Genomic DNA, 19,873 nt, shown 5'->3' on the forward strand with positions numbered 1-19,873 from the left:
TAGTGCTTCCTTATCATGTATCAACTCAGTCAAAGTGATACGTTTCACTCCATAACATGACTACTTAGTACAACTTAAATATTTCACAAAACAACAAAATGAAAACCAAAATAACCTTATTTGTGCTAGTTGCTACACTATGCTCAGTACAGAGTGCCCGAATCTTGGGAATTTTTCCACTTCCTGGCAGAAGCCACTACATCCTGGGCAGCTCCTTAATGAGAGCCCTAGCGGAACACGGTCACGACGTCACCGTGATAAATCCCTTCGGAGAGAAAAATCCTCCGAACGGAAAATACAGGGACATTCTTTTATCCGAAATAGTAGAAAGCTTCGAAAGTAAGTACTAATAGTGTTTTAGTTGAAAACGTATTCCACGTCACTCTTATACATAGATCGTAAGGACGAATTCAACATGTTCGAAATAGGCGACTTGGGCCCATTTGTCAATATTCCAACTATAGCCTATTTGATGTCAGACATCGGCGAAATGGTACTAAAAGAGAAAACCGTACAAGAACTCATTCACTCCAACGAGAAATTCGACCTTGTCATCATCGAACAATTTTATAATGACGCTCACAAAATGTTAGCCACACATTTCGGGGGTATCCAAATCGTGTTTAGTTCGGTTGGGGCAAACTTTTGGGTGAACTCCATAGTCGGAAATCCAAGTCCGCTGGCTTATATTCCTGACGTATTTTTAAGTTATTCGTCTCACATGACGTTCAGTGAGAGACTTGTTAATACGTTGTGCTACCTCTTGAATGTCGCTGTTCATGATCTCTATTTGTACCCCAAACACAACTCTGTTGGTGCAAAATATATCCCCAATGCTCCCAGTATCCACGACGTCAACTACAACGCTTCTTTGATCCTGCTTAACTCCCACCCTAGTCTCAACCAACCCGTTCCTCACGTCCCCAACATGATCGAAATCGGTGGGTTTCACATTAAACCCCCAAAGAAACTACCCCAAGACTTACAGGAATTTCTGGACGGTGCCAAAGACGGTGTTATTTACTTCAGCATGGGTTCGAATCTACGGAGTGCCGATCTACCTCTAGAAAAACGCAACGGGATACTTAAAACTTTTGCGAAATTGAAAGAGAAGGTGTTGTGGAAGTGGGAAGAGGATGAGTTACCGGGGCGGCCTGAAAATGTCAAACTTGGAAAATGGTTGCCTCAGCAAGACATTCTTGGTAATTAGGTGCTACTGAGTTTGAAGTTGCTGTTGCTAGTTTTTGGTTCTAGCGCACCCAAACGTCAAACTGTTTATAACCCATGGTGGTCTTTTAAGTACCACGGAAACCGTCTATTTTGGGATTCCGGTTTTAGCGATACCCGTCTATGGGGACCAGAAATTGAACGCACAGACGGCTGTTAGTAACGGTTTTGGGCTTGTTTTGCCTTACAAAGAATTGAGTGAAAGGACGCTGGGTGAGAAGTTGGATGAGCTTTTAAATAATCCGAAGTAAGTACCAATGTAGTGACGATGGTTGGAAAAATTTTGGGTGTGTGGTTCTTGTAGGTATGGTGACAATGCTAAAAGTAGGTCTAGGATTTTCCATGACCGTCAGGTTAAACCACTTGACACTGCGTTGTACTGGGTTGACTATGTCATCCGCCATAAAGGGGCCCCTCATCTTAGAGTAGCGGCACTTGATTTACCGTGGTACAAGTATCTTTTAATAGACGTCATCGCTTTCGTGGCAGGATTGTTGTTAATGGGTGTATATTTAGTACGTTTGCTACTACGGAAAGTTTGTCGGAGAGTTAGCTCCAAGAAATTAAAGAAAAATTAATTTATTGTTGTTTTTTTATTTCCTTTAGTGCGATTTTTTAATATATATTTTATGAACAAAACGATACAGCCAGTACACGGCCAGTTCTAAAGGCTGTCGTTCAACGTAAATTCCGAAAATTGAGATCGAAAGTGGTCAAAAAATGGTTAAAATTTACATAAAGGTATTGAAAAGTTGCCTAAAAATCCATTCTGACTCGAAATATAAACCATGTTTTTGGCCCTGGAGCAAAATTTTGAAAATATTGAGTTTGAAAATCACTTTTTTTCAAAAATTCTAAACACTAATCTTATTTCGTTGGGCGATTCTGGAAAAATAGTAGGAGTTTTCAAAGAAATGAAGCCGAAAGTAACTTCAGGAATTATTCGAAATCTATAAAAAAAATTGAAAAATTGAGCTCTTGGACAAGTTGTTCAAAAATCCCCAAAAAATTTTGTGATACAGATCTCTGATTCGAAAAGCATTATCACGGAGCAAAATTTTGGAAATATTCGATTTGAAAGTCTTTTTTTTTTAAAATCCTAAATTTTGCCTTTTTTTTTTAAATATACATAGCCATCTTTTCCCAACAAGACACTTAAAACATGGTTAAAACAGCACATTCTTGCTTTTTATACGCACTAAATCAAGAGGGCTAACCCTAACTGCAAAATATTAATTTCTTTATAAGAAAAAATAAACACACCTTTGGAGTGTCGTGTTGTTCAAAGAATACTAGGTATATTAAATAAATAAATAATAAATAAATAATCCTTTATTATCCAACAGTTATTACAACTCATTACAGGATAATATTACAGCAAAAAAGAAAGAAAGAAACGCGAAGCTAAACAAATAAAAAAAAGAAAAAGAAAACGAAAATCCCTAAACTAAAACCTGGAAATAATATATTTTTTTATTCTATCTAAACTAACTGTAAAAATATCAATTTCAGCGCAAAACTGATCAGTTCTTCTACACATAGAAATAATCGGTGATTGTGCATAATGGCGCGTCGAGGCCGTAGGTAAATAAAATAACTTAGGAGCCCTACAATTCACACGGGGCACTAAGAAATTTACAAATTCCAGTAAGTACCCATCAGAAATTTTACCTTGTATAAGTTTAATGAGAAAAATAACCTCAGACAATATCCTACGATCATGCAGTGACTGGTATAAAAATTCATCCAACAGATTTTGATAAGCATATCCATGTTCCAGAAAAGTTTTATGTTTTCTATAATACAGGGTTTTTAAGAATTTACGTTGTACAGCTTCAATCATATGTATATATTTATCATAATACGGATTCCAGACACAAGAACAATATTCTAATTTGCTTCGAATGAAAGCATTAAAAAATCTAACAAGCACCCTATTGTCAAAATCCCTAGTATTTCTAAAAAGAAAACCCAATAATTTATAACACTGTAAACACAATATTTCAATATGAGCATTAAAGGTCAGTTTGCTATCAAAGGTGATACCTAGATCCTTGAATGTAGTACAACGCTTAAGAATCTGACCATCAATATTATAATCATTGATAATTGGAGTATTTTTCCTAGTATATGTCATCACCGTGCACTTGTCTTTATTCAGTTGGAGGCGGTTGAGGGTACACCATTGAAATAAGCGCTGCAGATCAGACTGCAATGTCTCACAGTCTGAGACAGTTTTTATGACATGATATAGCTTTGAATCATCTGCGTAGAATAAGTATTCTGATAGGAAGCATTTCATAATATCATCAATGAAAAGTAGGAACAGCAACGGACCAAGTACTGAACCCTGAGGAACACCACTTTTGCTTTGAAATAACCGAGATTTGATACCCTGATATTCCACATAATTCACACGATCTGTCAGATAACTACGAAGAATTTGTATTATAGCATCAGATAATCCAAAGCGATGCAACTTTTGCAAAAGCAACGAATGTTGAACCATGTCAAAAGCTTTAGAAAAATCACAATAAACTGCGTCAACTTGCATTCTATTTTCCAACACACACGAAACAAAGGTAGTAAAGGAACAAAGATTTGTAACAGTTGACTTTCCTTTGAGAAAACCATGTTGTTTTGGCGACAACTGATGACTAACATGAGGATAGATTGATTTGTAAATTAAAATTTCGAAGACTTTGGCAAAATTGCAAATGAGAGATATCGGTCGATAATTTTTTATCTCATTTTTATTTCCAGATTTAAAAACCGGCGTAATACGTGATTGTTTCCAACAATCGGGAAAAACTTCGTGACGAATTATTAAATTATAAATATGTAATAATGGTTGACAAAGAACATTTTTACAGTCCCTAACTAAAAACGCTGGTATTGAGTCAGGTCCCATAACACAACTGTCTTTTAGACGACCGACAGCCTCTAGAATTTCATACTCGTCAAAGTTTTTTATAATGCAGGTGTCATTTACACAGTATTTGTCAAATTCGCAGTTGTTCCCCAAGTCATCCTGATACACAGATTCAAATTGTGTCGCAAAACCATTATTAATATCAGCAGGAGTATTAAGCAATTCATTATTTACACCTATCATACAACCAGGAATGCGTGTTTGCCCCTTAAGTTTATGAATAAATGACCACAATTTGCCAGGATCTTCTTCAATGCAATGAGATATGGATGCAATGTATGCATCATAATCATTATTTAGACTAGTTTTAACTAATTTTCTATAGTATTTAAATTTTCCAACAAAAATATCAACTCTATGCCTACGTGACATTTTCAAGTAATGTTTTTTAATTCTGATTAATCGCTTAGTCTTAGATGACACCCATACAGGAAACGAGGATTTTTTCGGAAAACATAACGGAACGGTACAGTCTAAATGGGAAAAGAGTAAATTATAGAATGTTTCACAAGCCATATTAACCTCATCATGTATCAATACTGGTTCCCAGTTCGTATTTAGAATAAGATTATACAATTTATTGAAATCAGCCGCTTTAAAATTATATGTCCGTGATGCAGCATTCTTAAAATTCACATGGATGTAAGTTTGATAACTAATATCAAACACAATGGCCGGATGATGAACATCTTCTTGAACCAATGCAATATCAGAGCGATTTAACTTAGCGGAGATATTTTGTGAACAGAGAACTAAATCTAATGACCTATTATTAATATTTTTTACATCATTAATTTGGATAGCATTAACAGAGTTTATAAAATTATTAAGACTTCTGGCTTTTGAACAAGTTACATCGTCAATACAACGCACATTAAAATCACCAGCAAAAAGAAAACTGTCATCAAACAACTCAGCCATTTCCAACTTATGAAGAAAATGGTCATATACAAAAGATGGCGTCGATGGTGGAACATAAACAACGCCAACAGAGATGGATTTAAAATTCAATTGCAGCTTTAAAATTACAAAATCAATTTTATATTCACGAAGCAGATTGTCATTATCAAATTTAATTGAACTACAATTAAATTCAGATTTAACAGCTATAGTAACTCCACCACCAATACCATTACAACGATCAAATCTGAAAACATCATATGCAGATGGAAATAATTCAGAACTCAACAGATCATCAGCAGCCCAGGTTTCAGTAAGCAAGATTACATCAAAATCATCACATGCAAGAACATTTTTATAAAATACAGAAGTCTTTGTTTTTAAACCACGAACATTTTGGTAATAGAACTTAACATAACTTAATTCTAACTGTTGATCTGATGTTAGTTTTTTGTATTTACAATTTTAGGTACACCATTACTATAGTTCAAGAAAATACTTTCACCAATATTAAGAAAAAAAGGCAAACTATAACCCCCCCCTCCCCCCACTCATCTCAATTGTGATGATTTATTTTATTCTTAAAAACTGAAAACACTTTTAAAATGGTAAATTTTTGTAAGGAATTATGGATTTTGCAATTAGGCTCCGCCCCTTGGTCTGCCACGGTTGCTGTTCGCCGTTGACGTTGGGTTTTCAACTAATCAAATTGCGATGGATATAGGTGGAGCTTAATTTTTGGCTTGTTTTTTTTTTTAATATACATAGTATTCTTTGAACAACACCATACTTAAAAACATGTTTTTAATTTCTTGTACAGAAATAAATATTTTGCAATTAAGCTCCGTCCCCTTGGTTCACAGCGAATAAAAAAATCGTCACAATTGACAGAGGGTGGGTGGGCGGGGCTTATATTTTGCCTTTTTTTTTCTTAATATACATAGTCATCTTTTCGCAACATGAAACTTAAAACATGTTCAGTTTTATGTTGTGAAAAAAAATCTACACATGAGTATTAAAACAAAAAGGCAAAATGTATGCCCGCCCACCCGCCCAATCTCAATTGTGACGAATTTTTTATTCGCACTGAATCAAGAGGGCGAAGCCTCACTGCAAAATATTTATTTCTTTATAAAAAATTAAACACATAATTTTTGAGTATCGTGTTGTTCAAAGAATACTATGTATATTAAGAAAAAAAGGCAAAATATACCCCGCCCACCCACCCATCTCAATTGTGACGATTTTTTTGTATTCTTAGAAACTTAAAACACTTTTAAAATGGTAAATTTTTGTAAGAAAATATGGATTTTATAGTTAGGCTCCGCCCCTTGGTCTGCCAACGTTGCTGTTCGCTGCTGACGTTGGGTTTTCAACCAATCAAATTGCGATGGATATGGGTGGAGCTTAATTTTTGGCTTTTTTTTTTCTTAATATACATAGTATTCTTTGAACAACACCATACTTAAAAACATGTTTTTAATTTCTTGTAAGGAAATAAATATTTTGGAATTAAGCTTAGTCCTCTTGGTTCACGGCGAATAAAAAAATCATCAGAATTGAGACAGGGTGGGTGGGCGGGGCTTATATTTTGCCTCTTTTTTTCTTAATATACATAGCCATCTTTTCACAACAAAAAACTTAAAACATGTTAAGTTTCATGTTGTGAAGAAAAATCAACACATAGGTATTAAAACAAAAAGGCAAAATGTATGCCCGCCCACCCGCCCTATCGCAATTGTGACGAATTTTTTATTCGCCTTGAATCAAAGGGGCGGAGCTTAACTGCAAAATATTTATTTCTTTACAAGAAATTAAAAACTTGTTTTTAAGTATCGTGTTGTTCAAAGAATAAAATACAAATCTACACAAAAAATCTGTTTAGGTAATCTTCAAAATTTATCAGAAAAGAACGAAATTTTGTTAATAATAATATAAACATAACAGCAACATCATAATCACATTATATTTTTGTTATAAAACTGCTACAGACTGTGTTGGTGGGGATAAACAATAAATAACAGAAACCAACCCAGGCATAAATTAAAATAACTAAAAAAATATCACCACTATTGCTTCTTCTGTTTATCACTCTTTTTAGATTTGCAAATGCGCATGAGACCAAAAATAACCAAGAAAACAACCAAACTATTAATTAAAAGAAAACAAGCAATATCAACCATATACATTTCAAACCAATAAAGATATAAACTAGAGGGTTTGAAAGTCATTCCACTGTGCCTCATTGTGTACTCGATCCAGTACATGGCCAGTTCTAAAGGCTGAATGGGTCTATCCTTGATCATGCTAGACAGCCGTTTAGCATTATTTCTGTAACTAAAAATTAAAAAAAAAATAAAAACCTTTAAAAACAAAATCCTCAACATACATACCTGGGATTTTTCAACGTTTCATTCACTGCTTCAAAAAGTGTTTCTTCGGACAACTTCGAAAAAGACACCACAGATGCAACGCCGTTGCTTTTAGCTCTTGCCATGTTCATCTTCTGGTCAGCAAAAACGGGTATCCCGACCATAGGAACCCCATTGAAGATGGCTTCCTCCGTACTTAGCAAACCACCGTGAGTAATAAACAGTTTTACATTAGGGTGGGCTAAAATATCTCTCTGTTTCAACCACTTCGCTATAAACAAATTTTTGGGCTTGTCGGGTAGGTCCGTTTCGAATTTCCACAAAATTTTTTGCTTGAGTTTAGCAAAAACCTGGAATATGGCGTTTCGTGTGTCTTGAGATAAATCGGAACTGTGTAGATTTGAACCTAGGCTGAATAATATAGCACCGTCTGTGGCACCATCTAGGAATGTCTGTATTTCTTTGTCTAGGGGTTTGTTAATGACGTGAAAGCCTCCAATCTCGACCATGTTATAGGGTAAAAGAGTATTTTCTGACGTTGTAACGTGCGAATTGAGTAACATTAGACTAGCGTTGTATAAAATCTTGTCAAAATCCAAAGACGACGGGAAGTATTGGGCCAAAAATTTGCGTTGCACTGGATAGAAAAAGTAGCGTCGATACAAGTAATCAAAAATGGTTCCATATAGATTCCGTATTCGTTGGAAAAATGTCATCCTGTTTGTATATTGCGTATAGGACACTGCATTCATTGATGGTAGCATCGGCACCCCCATATATTCCCTATTCCACTCTGTCAAACCCATCGAACTGAACAACACCAAAGGTGCTTTAAAATGAGCAGAGAAACCTTTCAGCGCGTCATTGAAAAACTGCTCCACTATCACTAAATCGAAATGTTCATTCGACTGCAACAGTTCTTGCACTTCTTTGTTTTGTAACGTCTTTTCAGTAATTCCGTTTTCGTAATCATATGTTGACATGATATTCTTAAATAAACTTTGGGACTCGAGGTTCCATAAACTATCGTCACCTGAAAAATGTAACTCAGAGCACGATAATTTTTAAGTAGGTCGCTTACCATTGGTATCTCCAATCACTTCCTTTGTTAAGATGGTCTTGTAATTCGGAGGTTCATCTTTAGGTCGGTATGGACTGATCACTGTAATTTGGTGTCCTCTTTTTGCCAGTTCGGTCATCAAAACTTCGCCCAGGATGAACTGGCTGTAGCCAGGAGCGGCAAAAACTCCCAAGATTTTGGCACATTGCGCACGGACGAAGAGGAATGAAGCAATAAATAACGCTACATTCATAGTGTTTGTCTTCAACTGAGTTTCACCGAGCGTTCAGCCGTGATTGTCTGCCAAGGACGCGGGATTTAACCACATACACAAAAACATCCAGTAGCTTTAGGTGGTATTTCAGTCCCAGCGGCAAAGTTACTTAAATTAATCTTCAAAGTGAAGAAATTTGACCGACGTAACACACTGGATTATTCTAACTATAAAATAAAAAGTGAGATTCGTTCAAAAATAATTCATCTTTATCTAATCTTGGTGAACCCAAGTTGTTCGAATTCAAAGCGTGATTTGGTTATATAATACTATTTAATTACACCACAAACAAGATAGGATGAATACAATGAAAGTTATGAAAGTGCAATTGGATCACGTGTGAAGTTGTAAAAATGAAGATTAAGTATTATATCAATCATTTTATTTCAGTTATTTGAGGATCGGTTAACCTTAAACATAGTACTAAATTTATCTTGTGGGTCTAATCTAATCGATTTATCGATAAATTATATTAATAAGAATCCGAACGAAGAAATAAATGTTGTAACTAGGTCTAGGAATATGGAATATAAAAATCACTTTTTTTCAAAAATTCTAAAAACTAATCTTATTTCGTTGGCGATTTTTGAAAAAATCGTAGGAATTTTCAAAGAAATGATGCCGAAAGTAACTTCAGGAAGTCGAAATCTATAAAATCAGTCTTGTCTTAGCAAGAACTAATAAAAAAATGAAAAACCGAAAAATCGCAAATCGAAAAATGGAAGAAATATTATATAAGAAAAATTACAAAATCTAAAAATGAAACAGTGTAATAAAAATTAAATTGTATTAATCCTAGGTTCTATTATTTATTAATATAAAATCCAACTTCCGTTCTTCAGAGCCAATAAGAATGTTCAAAACAGAGTAGGGGTAGGTGGACAGGGCCACTTTTTACTGTTTTCAATCTTGGATTCTATCATTTGTCAAAACAGAAATAAATACCAATTTTACAGTAAATTAAACAAGTCAGTGAAATAAAGAAAAGAGGTAGGCGGGGCTGAGTTCAGCTCTGAAGAGTTCTAATTGCGATGGATATGGGTGGGGCTTAATTTTTGCCTTGTTACTTCCCGAGCGTAAGCAAAGGAAGTATTGTAATCGAGTCCGTCGGCCGACTCTCTACTTTTACGTTTTCTCGATCTTTCATGACCCCTAGAAGACGAAGAAATAGGTCTCCCATTTCCGTCTGTCTGTCCGTCTGTCCGTCTGTCCGTCTGTCCGTCTGTCCGTCCGTCTGTCCGTCTGTCCGTCTGTCCGTCCGTCTGTCCGTCTGTCCGTCCGTCTGTCCGTCTGTCCGTCTGTTGTCCCGGATTTTTATTAGACAGATAATCTCCGAAAGTACTCGACCGATTGTTGTGAAATTTTGTACTTATATTAAGAATATCATGTAGATGGTAAAACGCTAACCAAAATTTGTCTAATCATCCCCACCACTAATGCGATGACGTCACTTCAAAATTGTACATAGTAAATGGGTTTTCAATTGTATAAAATAACATAGTCCTACACATGTAGTTTACAACTCTGAATCGACTTTTCACCCGAAACGTCCAGATTTTTGGAAAAAAAATCAAAATTATAAAACAACATTTTGAAATTTAATTTTTAATCTGCTAACCAGAATGCTTTGAAATGTTGCAGATGTTTTAAGGCTATAAAGAGCATCATAAATCTTTAGTCAAAAAATATTTGCTTATCCCCTCCAAAAACTTGATGACGTCAGCTCAAAAGTTTGTGGAATAAATCATATCTAAAATGTACAAAATATGATGAGTCTGTACTTGTGATCTATCACTCCATTAATATTTTTTGGATTTGCATATACAGGGTGACTCAAAAAAATTAATGAATGCGTAAATATATTTTACTGATTTACTCAGAAACTACAAAACCGAATGCTTTGAAATCTTGCAGATGTTTTAAGGTTATAAAGAGCATAATAAATGTTTAGTCAAAATATATTTGCTTATCCCCTCCAAAAAATTGATGACGTCAGCTCGAAAGTTTGCCGAATAAATCCTATCTAAACTGTAAAAATATGATGAGTCTGTACTTGTAATTTATCACTCCATTCATATTTTTTGGATTTGCATATACAGGGTGACTCAAAAAAATTAATGAATGCGTAAATATATTTTATTGATTTAATCAGGAACTACAAAACCGAATGCTCTGAAATCTTGCAGATGTTTTAAGGTCATAAAGAGCATAATAAATGTTTAGTCAAAATATATTTGCTTATCCCCTCCTAAAACTTGATGACGTCAGCTCGAAAGTTTGCCGAATAAATCATATCTAAAATGTACAAAATATGATCAGTCTGTACTTGTGATCTATCACTCCATCCATATTTTTTGGATTTGCAAATACAGGGTGATTCAAAAAAATTAATGAAAGCGTAAATTTATTTTACTGATTTACTCAGGAACTACAAAACCGAATGCTTTGAAATCTTGAAGATGTTTTAAGGTTATAAAGAGCATAATAAGTGTTTAGTCAAAATACATTTGCTTATCCCCTCCAAAAAATTGATGACGTCAGCTCAAAAGTTTGCCGAATAAATCCTATCTAAACTGTACAAAATATGATGAGTCTGTACTTGTAATTTATCACTCCATTCATATTTTTAGGATTTGCATATACAGGGTGACTCAAAAAAATTAATGAATGCGTAAATTAATTTTATTGATTTACTCAGGAACTATAAAACCGAATTCTTTGAAATCCATTGCGAAAAAAAAACATAATAGGCATGCAGTCGTCATGTTTCCGACAGCGAGGGAAGTACTGTCTAAACTCTTTAGACCAATTTTTTTTTTCTTAATATACATAGTATTCTTTGACCAACACGACACTCAAAAATATGTTTTTTATTTCTTGTAGAAAAATAAGGATTTTGCAATTAAACTCCGCCCCTCGACTTACGTCGAATAAAAAAAATCGTCAGAATTGAGATCGGGTGGGTGGGCGGGGCTTATATTTTGCCTTTTTTGTTTCTAAATATACATATACATCTTTTCACCACAAGAAACTTAGAACATGGTTAAAACAGCACATTCTTGTAAGGAAATATGGATTTTGCAACTATTGAAACAAAAAGGCAAAATGTATGCCCACCCACCCGCCCAATCTCAATTGTGATGAATTTTTTATGCGCACTGAGTCAAGGGGGCGAAACCTAACTGCAAAATATTTATTTCTTTATAAATTTTTTTAAGGTTTTACAATTTAAAATGAAAACTAGAAAAATTGCTAATCAATAATTGAAGAAACGAAAAATTGAAGAAACATGAAATTGAAAAATCTAAAACGGAAAAATCCAAAAATTAAAACACTTCACATAGAAAAGAACTCTGAAAACCCCGGAGAATTTTAAAAACAAAAACCGTAACGAAAAAATGCAAATCGAAAAAGAAGAGAGACAGAAGACATGATAAACTGAAAAATCGAAAAACCGAAAAATTAAAAATTGAACTCTCGTAAACCTGCAAATCGACATTGAAAAATCGATCAATTATAAAATTAAACAATCAAAAATTAAAAATCGAAAAATAGCAAAATTTAAAACTTGAAAAAACAAGAAAAATGGAAAATCGAAATTGAATAGAAAATGGATTTAATTAAATTCGCACAATTCAAACAACAGTGGACATCAAAAGAACAGTCCAACCATACCCGAATAAAAATGATCACATCATCGTAACCTTAAAGATGTAACAGCTGGATTATTATCCCCACCTATACAACAACGTACCTAGTACAAACATAAAAGCATCATTTCCAGTTTCTAATACCGTATAAAGGTGTATTTATAGTGTTTCCTTATCATATATCAACTCAGTCAAAGTGATACGTGTCACTCCACACCATGACTACTTAGTACAACTTAAATATTTGACAAAACAACAAAATGAAAACCCAAATAACCTTATTTGTGTTCGCTGCTACACTATGCGCAGTACAAAGTGCCCGAATCTTGGGAATTTTTCCACTTCCTGGCAAAAGCCACTACATCCTGGGCAGCTCCTTAATGAGAGCCCTAGCGGAACACGGCCACGACGTCACCGTGATAAATCCCTTCGGAGAGAAAAACCCCCCTAAAGGAAAATACAGGGACATTCTATTAACCGAAATAATAGAAAGCGTCGAAAGTAAGTACCAGTTTCTAGTTGAAAACGTGTTCCATGTCACTCTTATACATAGATCGTAAGGACGAAGTCAACATGTTCGAAATGGGTGATCTGGGCCCATTTGTCAATATTCCAGTTCTAGCGTATTTTATGTCAGAGATCGACGAAATGCTACTAAAAGAGAAAACCGTGCAAGAACTCATTCACTCCAACGAGAAATTCGACATTGTCATCATCGAACAATTTTATAATGACGCTCATAAAATGTTAGCCACACATTTTGGGGGCATTCAAGTCGTCTTTAGTACGATTGGAGCAAACTTTTGGGTGAACAATCTAGTCGGAAATCCAAGTCCGTTGGCTTATATTCCTGACACATTTTTAAGTTATTCGCCTCACATGACGTTCGGTGAGAGACTTATTAATACGTTGTGCTACCTCTTGAACGTCGCTGTTCATGGTCTCTATTTATACCCCAAGCACAACTCTGTTGGTGCAAAATATATCCCGAATGCTCCCAGTATCCACGATGTCAACTACAACGCCTCTTTGATCCTTCTCAACTCCCACCCTAGTCTCAACCAACCCGTTCCTCACGTCCCCAACATGATCGAAATCGGTGGGTTTCACATTAAACCCCCAAAGAAACTACCCCAAGACTTACAGGAATTTCTAGACGGTGCCAAAGACGGTGTTATCTACTTCAGCATGGGTTCGAATCTACGGAGTGCCGATCTACCTCTAGAAAAACGCAACGGGATACTTAAAACTTTTGCGAAATTGAAACAGAAGGTGTTGTGGAAGTGGGAAGAGGATGAGTTACCGGGGCGGCCTGAAAATGTCAAACTTGGAAAATGGTTGCCTCAGCAAGACATTCTTGGTAATTAGGTGCTATTGACTGAAGTTGCTGTTGCTAGTTTTTGGTTCTAGCACACCCAAACGTCAAACTTTTTATAACCCATGGTGGTCTTTTAAGTACCACGGAAACCGTCTACTTCGGGGTTCCGGTTTTAGCGATACCCGTCTATGGGGACCAGAAATTGAACGCACAGACGGCTGTTAGTAACGGTTTTGGGCTTGTTTTGCCTTACAAAGAATTGAGTGAAAGGACGCTGGGTGAGAAGTTGGATGAGCTTTTAAATAATCCGAAGTAAGTACCTATGTAGTGACGATGGTTGGAAGAATTTTGGGTGTGTGGTTTTTGTAGGTATGGTGACAACGCTAAAAGTAGGTCTAGGATTTTCCATGACCGTCAGGTTAAACCACTTGACACTGCGTTGTACTGGGTTGACTATGTCATCCGCCATAAAGGGGCCCCGCATCTTAGAGTAGCGGCACTTGATTTACCGTGGTACAAGTATCTTTTAATAGACGTCATCGCTTTCGTGGCAGGATTGTTGTTAATGGGTGTATATTTAGTACGTTTGCTTCTACGGAAAGTTTGTCGGAGAGTTAGCTCCAAGAAATTAAAGAAAAATTAATTGATTGTTGTTTCTTTTTTTATTTTCTTTACTGCGATTTTTGAATATATATTTTATGAACAAAACGATACAGCCAGTACATGGCCAGTTCTAAAGGCTGTTGTTCAACGTAAATACCGAAAATTGAAAATCGTCAAAGAAATTAGCTAAGCTAATTTTCGAAAGTGGTCAAAAAATGGTTGAAAATTTCATAAAAGTGTTGAAAAATTTCCCAAAAATCCATAGAAAGTTCTGGGATATAAGTAGATCTCGACGTACGGACTCGAAATATAAACCGTGTTTTTGGGCCTGGAGCAAGATTTTGAAAATATTGAGTTTGAAAATGACTTTTTTTCAAAAATTCTAAACACTAATCTTATTTTGTTGGGCGATTCTGGAAAAATAGTGAGTTTTCAAAGAAATGAAGCCGAAAATAATTTCAGGAATTATTCGAAATCTATAAAAGAAATTTGAAAGATTGAGCTCTTGGACAAGTTGTTCAAAAATCCCCAAAAAATTTTGTGACATAGATCTCTGATTCAAAAAGTATTGTCACGGAGCAAAATTTTGGAAATATTCGATTTGAAAGTCTTTTTTTTCAAAAATCCTAAATTTTGCTATAATTTCGTTGGGCCCTCTTGGAAAAATTGTAGGAGTGTGCAAAGAAATGAGGCCGAAAGTAACTTCAGGAAGTCGAAATCTATAAAATCAGTCTTATCCTAGCAAGAACTAATAAAAAAATGAAAAACCGAAAAATCGCAATGAAACAGTTTAGTGAAAATTAAAATGTATTAATCCTAGGTTCTATTATTTATTAATATAAAAATCCAACTTCCGTTCTTCAGAGCCAATAAGAATGAAGGATCAAAACAGAATACGAGTAGGTGGGCGGGGCCACTTTTTACTCTGTTTTCAATCTTAGACTCTATCATTTGTCAAAATAAAAATAAATATCAATTTTACAGTAAATTAAACAAGTCAATGAAATAGAGAAAAGAGGTAGGCGGGGCTGAGTTTAGCTCTGAAGAGTTATAATTGCGATGGATATGGGTGGGGCTTCATTGTTGGCTTATTTTTTTCTTAATATACTTTGACCAACACAACACTTAAAAATATGGTTTTTATTTCTTGTAGACAAATAAGGATTTTGCAATTAAGCTCCGCTCCTCGACTTACGACAAATAAAAAAAATCGTCAGAATTGAGATAGGGTGGGTGGGCGGGGCTTATATTTTGCCTTTTTTTTTCTCAATATACATAGCCATCTTTTCACCACAAGAAACTTAGAACATGGTTAAAACAGCACATTCTTGTAAGGAAATATGGATTTTGCAACTATTGAAACAAAAAGGCAAAATGTATGCCCACCCACCCGCCCTTTCTCAATTGTGATGAATTTTTTATTCGCAGTGAATCAAGAGGGCGAAGCCTAACTGCAAAATATTTATTTCTTTATAAGAAATTAAACACATCTTTTTGAGTATCGTATTGTTCAAAGAATACTATGTATGTTAAGACAAAAGGCAAAATATACACCGCCCACCCACCCATCTCAATTTTGATGATTTTTCTGTATTCTCAGAAACTTAAAACACTTTTAAAATTGTAAATTTTTGTAAGGAATTAGGGATTTTGCAATTAGACTCCGCCCTTTGGTCTTTTGCCTTGTTTTTTCGTAATATATATATAGCCATCTTTTAACAAGAAGAAACTACATTCTTGCTAGGAAATATAGATTTTGAAATTATAGGGTGGAGCCTATTAACAAAATCGATATTTCCTTATACATATTTACACTTAAAACATGTTTTAAGTTTCATGTTGTGAAGAAAAATCTACACAATTAAAACAAAAAGGCAAAACGTATGCCCGCCCACTCGCCCGGTCTCAATTGTGATGAATTTTTTATTCTCCGTGAACCAAGTGGGCAGAGCTTAACTGCAAAATACTTATTTATTTACAATAAATTAAAAACATGTTTTTGAGTATCGTGTTATTGAAAGAATACAATGTATATTAAGAAAAAAAAGTAAAATATAAACCCCGCCCACCCACCCCATCTCCATTGTGATGTTTTTTTTATTCTTAGAAACTTAAACCACTTTTAAAATGGTCAATTTTTATAAGGAATTATGGATTTTGCAATTAGGCTCCGCCCCTTGGTCTGCCAAAGTTGCTGTTCGCCGTTGACGTTGGGTTTTCAACCAATCAAATTGCGATGGATATGGGTGGAGCTTAATTCTTGGCTTGTTTTTTTTTTCTTAATATACATAATATTCTTTGAACAACACCATACCTACTTAAAAACATGTTTTTAATTTCTTGTAAAGAAATAAATATTTTGCAATTAATCTTCGTCCTCTTGGTTCACGGCAAATAAAAAAATTATCAGAATTGAGACAGGGTGGGGGGGCGGGGCTTATATTTTGCCTCTTTTTTCCTTAATATACATAGCCATCTTTTCACAACAATAAACTTAGAATATGATTAAAATGGCGTATTCTTGTAAGGGATATTGGGTGGCGCCTAATTGCAAAATCGATATATCCCTATACAAATTTACACTTAAAATATGTTTTACGTTTCATGTTGTGAAGAAAAATCCACACATATTAAAACAAAAAGGCAAAATGAATGCCAGCCCAACCGCCCTATCTCAATTGTGATGAATTTTTTATTCGCACTGAATCAAGGGGCGAAGCCTAACTGCAAAATATTTATTTCTTTATAAGAAATTAAACACATCTTTTTGAGTATCGTGTTGTTCAAAGAATACTACGTATATTAAGAAAAAAAGGCAAAATATACCCCGCCCACCCACCCATCCCAATTGTAATGATTTTTTTTATGCTCAAAAACTTAAAACGCTTTTAAAATGGTAAATTTTTGTAAGAAAATATGGATTTTGCAGTTAGGCTCCGCCCCTTGGTCTGCCAACGTTGCTGTTCGCTGCTGACGTTGGGTTTTCAACCAATCAAATTGCAATGGATATGGGTGGAGCTTAATTTTTGGCTTGTTTTTTTTTTCTTAATATACATAATATTCTTTGAACAACACCATACCTACTTAAAAACATGTTTTTAATTTCTTGTAAAGAAATAAATATTTTGCAATTAATCTTCGTCCTCTTGGTTCACGGCGAAATTAAAACTACAAGGCAAAATGTATGCCCGCCCACCCGCCCTGTCTCAATTGTGATGAATTTTTTATTCGCACTGAATCAAGGGGGCGAAGCCTAACTGCAAAATATTTATTTCTTTACAAGAAATTAAAAACATGTTTTTAAGTATCATGTTGTTCAAAGAATAAAATACAAATCTACACAAAAAATCTGTTTAGGTAATCTTCAAAATTTGCCAGAAGGGATCGAAACTTTATTAATAATAATACAAACATAACAACAACATAATCACATTATATTTTTGCTATATAACTTCTACAGTTTGTGTTGCTTGCGATAAACAATAAATAACAGAAACCAACGCAGGCAGAAATTAAATTAACTAAAAAAATATCAGCAATAACAGTCTATTGCTTCTTTTGTTTATCACTGTTTTTAGATTTGCAAATGCGCATGAGACCAAAAATAACCAACAAAACAACCAAACTATTAAATACAAGAAAACAAGCAATATCAACCATATACATTTCCAACCAATGAAGATATAAACTAGAAGGTTTGAAAGTCATTCCACTGTGTCTCATTGTGTACTCGATCCAGTACATGGCCAGTTCTAAAGGCTCAATGGGTCTATCCTTGATCATGCTAGACAACCGTTTAGCATTATTTCTGTAACTAAAATTAAAAAAAAATAAAAACCTTTATAAACAAAACCCGCGTCATACATACCTAGGATTTTTCAACGTTTCATTTACCGCTTCAAAAAGTGTTTCTTCCGACAACTTCGAAAAAGAGACCACGGACGCAACGCCGTTGCTTTTAGCTCTCGCCATATTGATCCTCTGGTCAGCAAAAACGGGTATGCCGACCATCGGAACCCCATTGAAGATAGCTTCCTCCGTACTCAACAAACCACCGTGAGTAATAAACAGTTTTATATTAGGATGGGCCAGAATATCTCTCTGTTTGAACCACTTTGATATAAATAGATTTTTGGGCTTGTCGGGTAGGTCCGTTTCGAATTTCCACAAAATTTTTTGCTTAAGTTTAGCAAAAACTTTGAATATGACGTTTCGTGTGTCTTGAGATAAATCGGAACTGTGTAGATTTGAACCTAGACTGAATAATATAGCACCGTCTGTGGCACCATCTAGGAATGTCTGTATTTCTTTACCTAGGGGTTTGGTAATGACGTGAAACCCTCCAATCTCGATCATATTATAGGGTAAAAGAGCGTTTTCTGAGGTTGTAACGTGCGAATTAACTAACATTAGACTAGCGTTGTATAAAACCTTGTCAAAATCCATAGACGAAGGAAAATATTGGGCCATATATTTACGTTGCACTGGATAAAAGACGTAGTGTCGATACAAATAATCAAAAATTGTACCATATAGATTTCGTATTCTTTGGAAAAACCTCATTCTGTTAGTATACTGGGTGTATATAACTGCATTGATTGTTGGTAGCATCGGCGCCCCCATACACTCCCGATTCCATTCCGTTGACCCCATCGAACTGAACAACACCAAAGGTGCTTTAAAATGCGCTGCGAAACCCTTCAAAGCGTCGTCGAAGAAATGCTCCACTATCACTAAATCGAAGTGTTCATTCGACTGCAACAGTTCTTGCACTTCTTTATTCTGTAACGTCTTCTGTGTAATTACATTCCCAAAATCATACGATGCCATTATATTCTTTAACAAATTTTGGGATTCGAGGTCCCACAAACTAATAACATCTGTAAAAATTAGTCAAGACCACGACCCTTTTTTTGATTCACTCACTTACCAGAGGTACCTTCAATCACTTCGTTTGTTAAGATGGTCTTATAATTTGGCGGCTCATCCTTGGGTCGATATGGACTGATCACTGTAACTTGGTGTCCTCTTTTTGCCAGTTCGGTCATCAAAACTTCGGCCAGGATGAACTGGCTGTAGCCAGGGGCTGGGAAAACTCCCAAAATTTTGGCACATCGCGCACGAAAGAAGAGGAACGAGGTAATAAATAACACTACTTTCATAATGCTTGTCTGCGATTGAACTTCACTCAATGTTAGTTTGCGATTGTCTACCAAGGACGCACAACTCACCGACTTCAACTAAAATAGCAAAAGGTTTTAGATAACTTGTGCGTTTGGCAAATTATGCTATTAGTTCCAGCAGCTTTTTTTTAAGAAAAATTATAGTGATAACGCTGATAACCCTACCAGATTAATCACTCTAGACTGAAAAAATTTGTGTATCCTGTAACACTCCACTTAACCATATATTTACTTACTAAATTAAAACGAGGCATTAAAAATCGACCTTATCTAGTCATGACGCCTTGATTTTTATCTAATCTTGGCAAACACTAGTTCGAATTAAAAGCACGTTTTAAAAATATCTAATTACAT

General features: G+C 35.1%; 4 protein-coding genes across 5 annotated transcripts; 2 read left to right on the plus strand and 2 right to left on the minus strand.

Moving 5' to 3' along the window:
* Positions 1–1,810, plus strand: LOC135136140 (UDP-glycosyltransferase UGT5-like). The gene is made up of 4 exons (XM_064065274.1): positions 1–339; positions 396–1,202; positions 1,255–1,474; positions 1,532–1,810. The coding sequence occupies exons 1-4, from the start codon at positions 99–101 to the stop codon at positions 1,803–1,805; spliced, it is 1,542 nt and encodes a 513-aa protein (XP_063921344.1). The 5' UTR covers positions 1–98; the 3' UTR covers positions 1,806–1,810.
* Positions 1,811–7,000: 5,190 nt separating this feature from the next.
* LOC135136174 (UDP-glycosyltransferase UGT5-like) lies at positions 7,001–8,918 on the minus strand. Its single transcript, XM_064065336.1, has 3 exons — positions 8,513–8,918; positions 7,453–8,464; positions 7,001–7,396 (listed from the first exon to the last, which is right to left on the minus strand). Exons 1-3 carry the CDS (start codon positions 8,742–8,744, stop codon positions 7,129–7,131), a joined length of 1,512 nt encoding a protein of 503 aa, XP_063921406.1. The 5' UTR covers positions 8,745–8,918; the 3' UTR covers positions 7,001–7,128.
* A 3,506-nt stretch (positions 8,919–12,424) lies between these two features.
* Positions 12,425–14,381, plus strand: LOC135136502 (UDP-glycosyltransferase UGT5-like). Its single transcript, XM_064065809.1, has 4 exons — positions 12,425–12,916; positions 12,969–13,775; positions 13,826–14,045; positions 14,103–14,381. The coding sequence occupies exons 1-4, from the start codon at positions 12,676–12,678 to the stop codon at positions 14,374–14,376; spliced, it is 1,542 nt and encodes a 513-aa protein (XP_063921879.1). The 5' UTR covers positions 12,425–12,675; the 3' UTR covers positions 14,377–14,381.
* Positions 14,382–17,715: 3,334 nt separating this feature from the next.
* LOC135136576 (UDP-glycosyltransferase UGT5-like) lies at positions 17,716–19,788 on the minus strand. Of its 2 annotated transcripts, none has more exons than XM_064065936.1 (4): positions 19,756–19,788; positions 19,267–19,576; positions 18,205–19,216; positions 17,716–18,150 (listed from the first exon to the last, which is right to left on the minus strand). In XM_064065936.1, the coding sequence occupies exons 1-4, from the start codon at positions 19,771–19,773 to the stop codon at positions 17,883–17,885; spliced, it is 1,608 nt and encodes a 535-aa protein (XP_063922006.1). In that variant the 5' UTR covers positions 19,774–19,788; the 3' UTR covers positions 17,716–17,882. The 2 variants fall into 2 exon arrangements, with proteins under 2 accessions (XP_063922006.1, XP_063922007.1); XM_064065937.1 differs by lacking the exon at positions 19,756–19,788 and adding an exon at positions 19,685–19,750.
* Positions 19,789–19,873: the final 85 nt, after the last annotated feature.

The sequence above is a fragment of the Zophobas morio genome, unplaced genomic scaffold (genome assembly GCF_036711695.1).
Source record: "Zophobas morio isolate AGI-343-1 ecotype UQ-CSIRO unplaced genomic scaffold, CSIRO_AGI_Zmor_V1 ptg000026l, whole genome shotgun sequence".
Classification (NCBI taxonomy): domain Eukaryota; kingdom Metazoa; phylum Arthropoda; class Insecta; order Coleoptera; family Tenebrionidae; genus Zophobas; species Zophobas morio.

Excerpts from the sequence above, each read along its gene's own strand:
- LOC135136140 (XM_064065274.1), top strand. The coding sequence starts at position 99 with ATGAAAACCAAAATAACCTTATTTGTGCTAGTTGCTACACTATGCTCA. Across the intron at positions 1,203-1,254 it reads GCCTCAGCAAGACATTCTTG|CGCACCCAAACGTCAAACTG; the intron begins GTAATTAGGTGC and ends TTTTGGTTCTAG. Across the intron at positions 1,475-1,531 it reads GAGCTTTTAAATAATCCGAA|GTATGGTGACAATGCTAAAA; the intron begins GTAAGTACCAAT and ends TGGTTCTTGTAG.
- LOC135136174 (XM_064065336.1), bottom strand. The coding sequence starts at position 8,744 with ATGAATGTAGCGTTATTTATTGCTTCATTCCTCTTCGTCCGTGCGCAA. Across the intron at positions 8,465-8,512 it reads AGTGATTGGAGATACCAATG|GTGACGATAGTTTATGGAAC; the intron begins GTAAGCGACCTA and ends TACATTTTTCAG. Across the intron at positions 7,397-7,452 it reads GAAACGTTGAAAAATCCCAG|TTACAGAAATAATGCTAAAC; the intron begins GTATGTATGTTG and ends TTTAATTTTTAG.
- LOC135136502 (XM_064065809.1), top strand. The coding sequence starts at position 12,676 with ATGAAAACCCAAATAACCTTATTTGTGTTCGCTGCTACACTATGCGCA. Across the intron at positions 12,917-12,968 it reads AATAATAGAAAGCGTCGAAA|ATCGTAAGGACGAAGTCAAC; the intron begins GTAAGTACCAGT and ends TCTTATACATAG. Across the intron at positions 14,046-14,102 it reads GAGCTTTTAAATAATCCGAA|GTATGGTGACAACGCTAAAA; the intron begins GTAAGTACCTAT and ends TGGTTTTTGTAG.
- LOC135136576 (XM_064065936.1), bottom strand. Across the intron at positions 19,217-19,266 it reads AGTGATTGAAGGTACCTCTG|ATGTTATTAGTTTGTGGGAC; the intron begins GTAAGTGAGTGA and ends TAATTTTTACAG. Across the intron at positions 18,151-18,204 it reads GAAACGTTGAAAAATCCTAG|TTACAGAAATAATGCTAAAC; the intron begins GTATGTATGACG and ends TTTTAATTTTAG.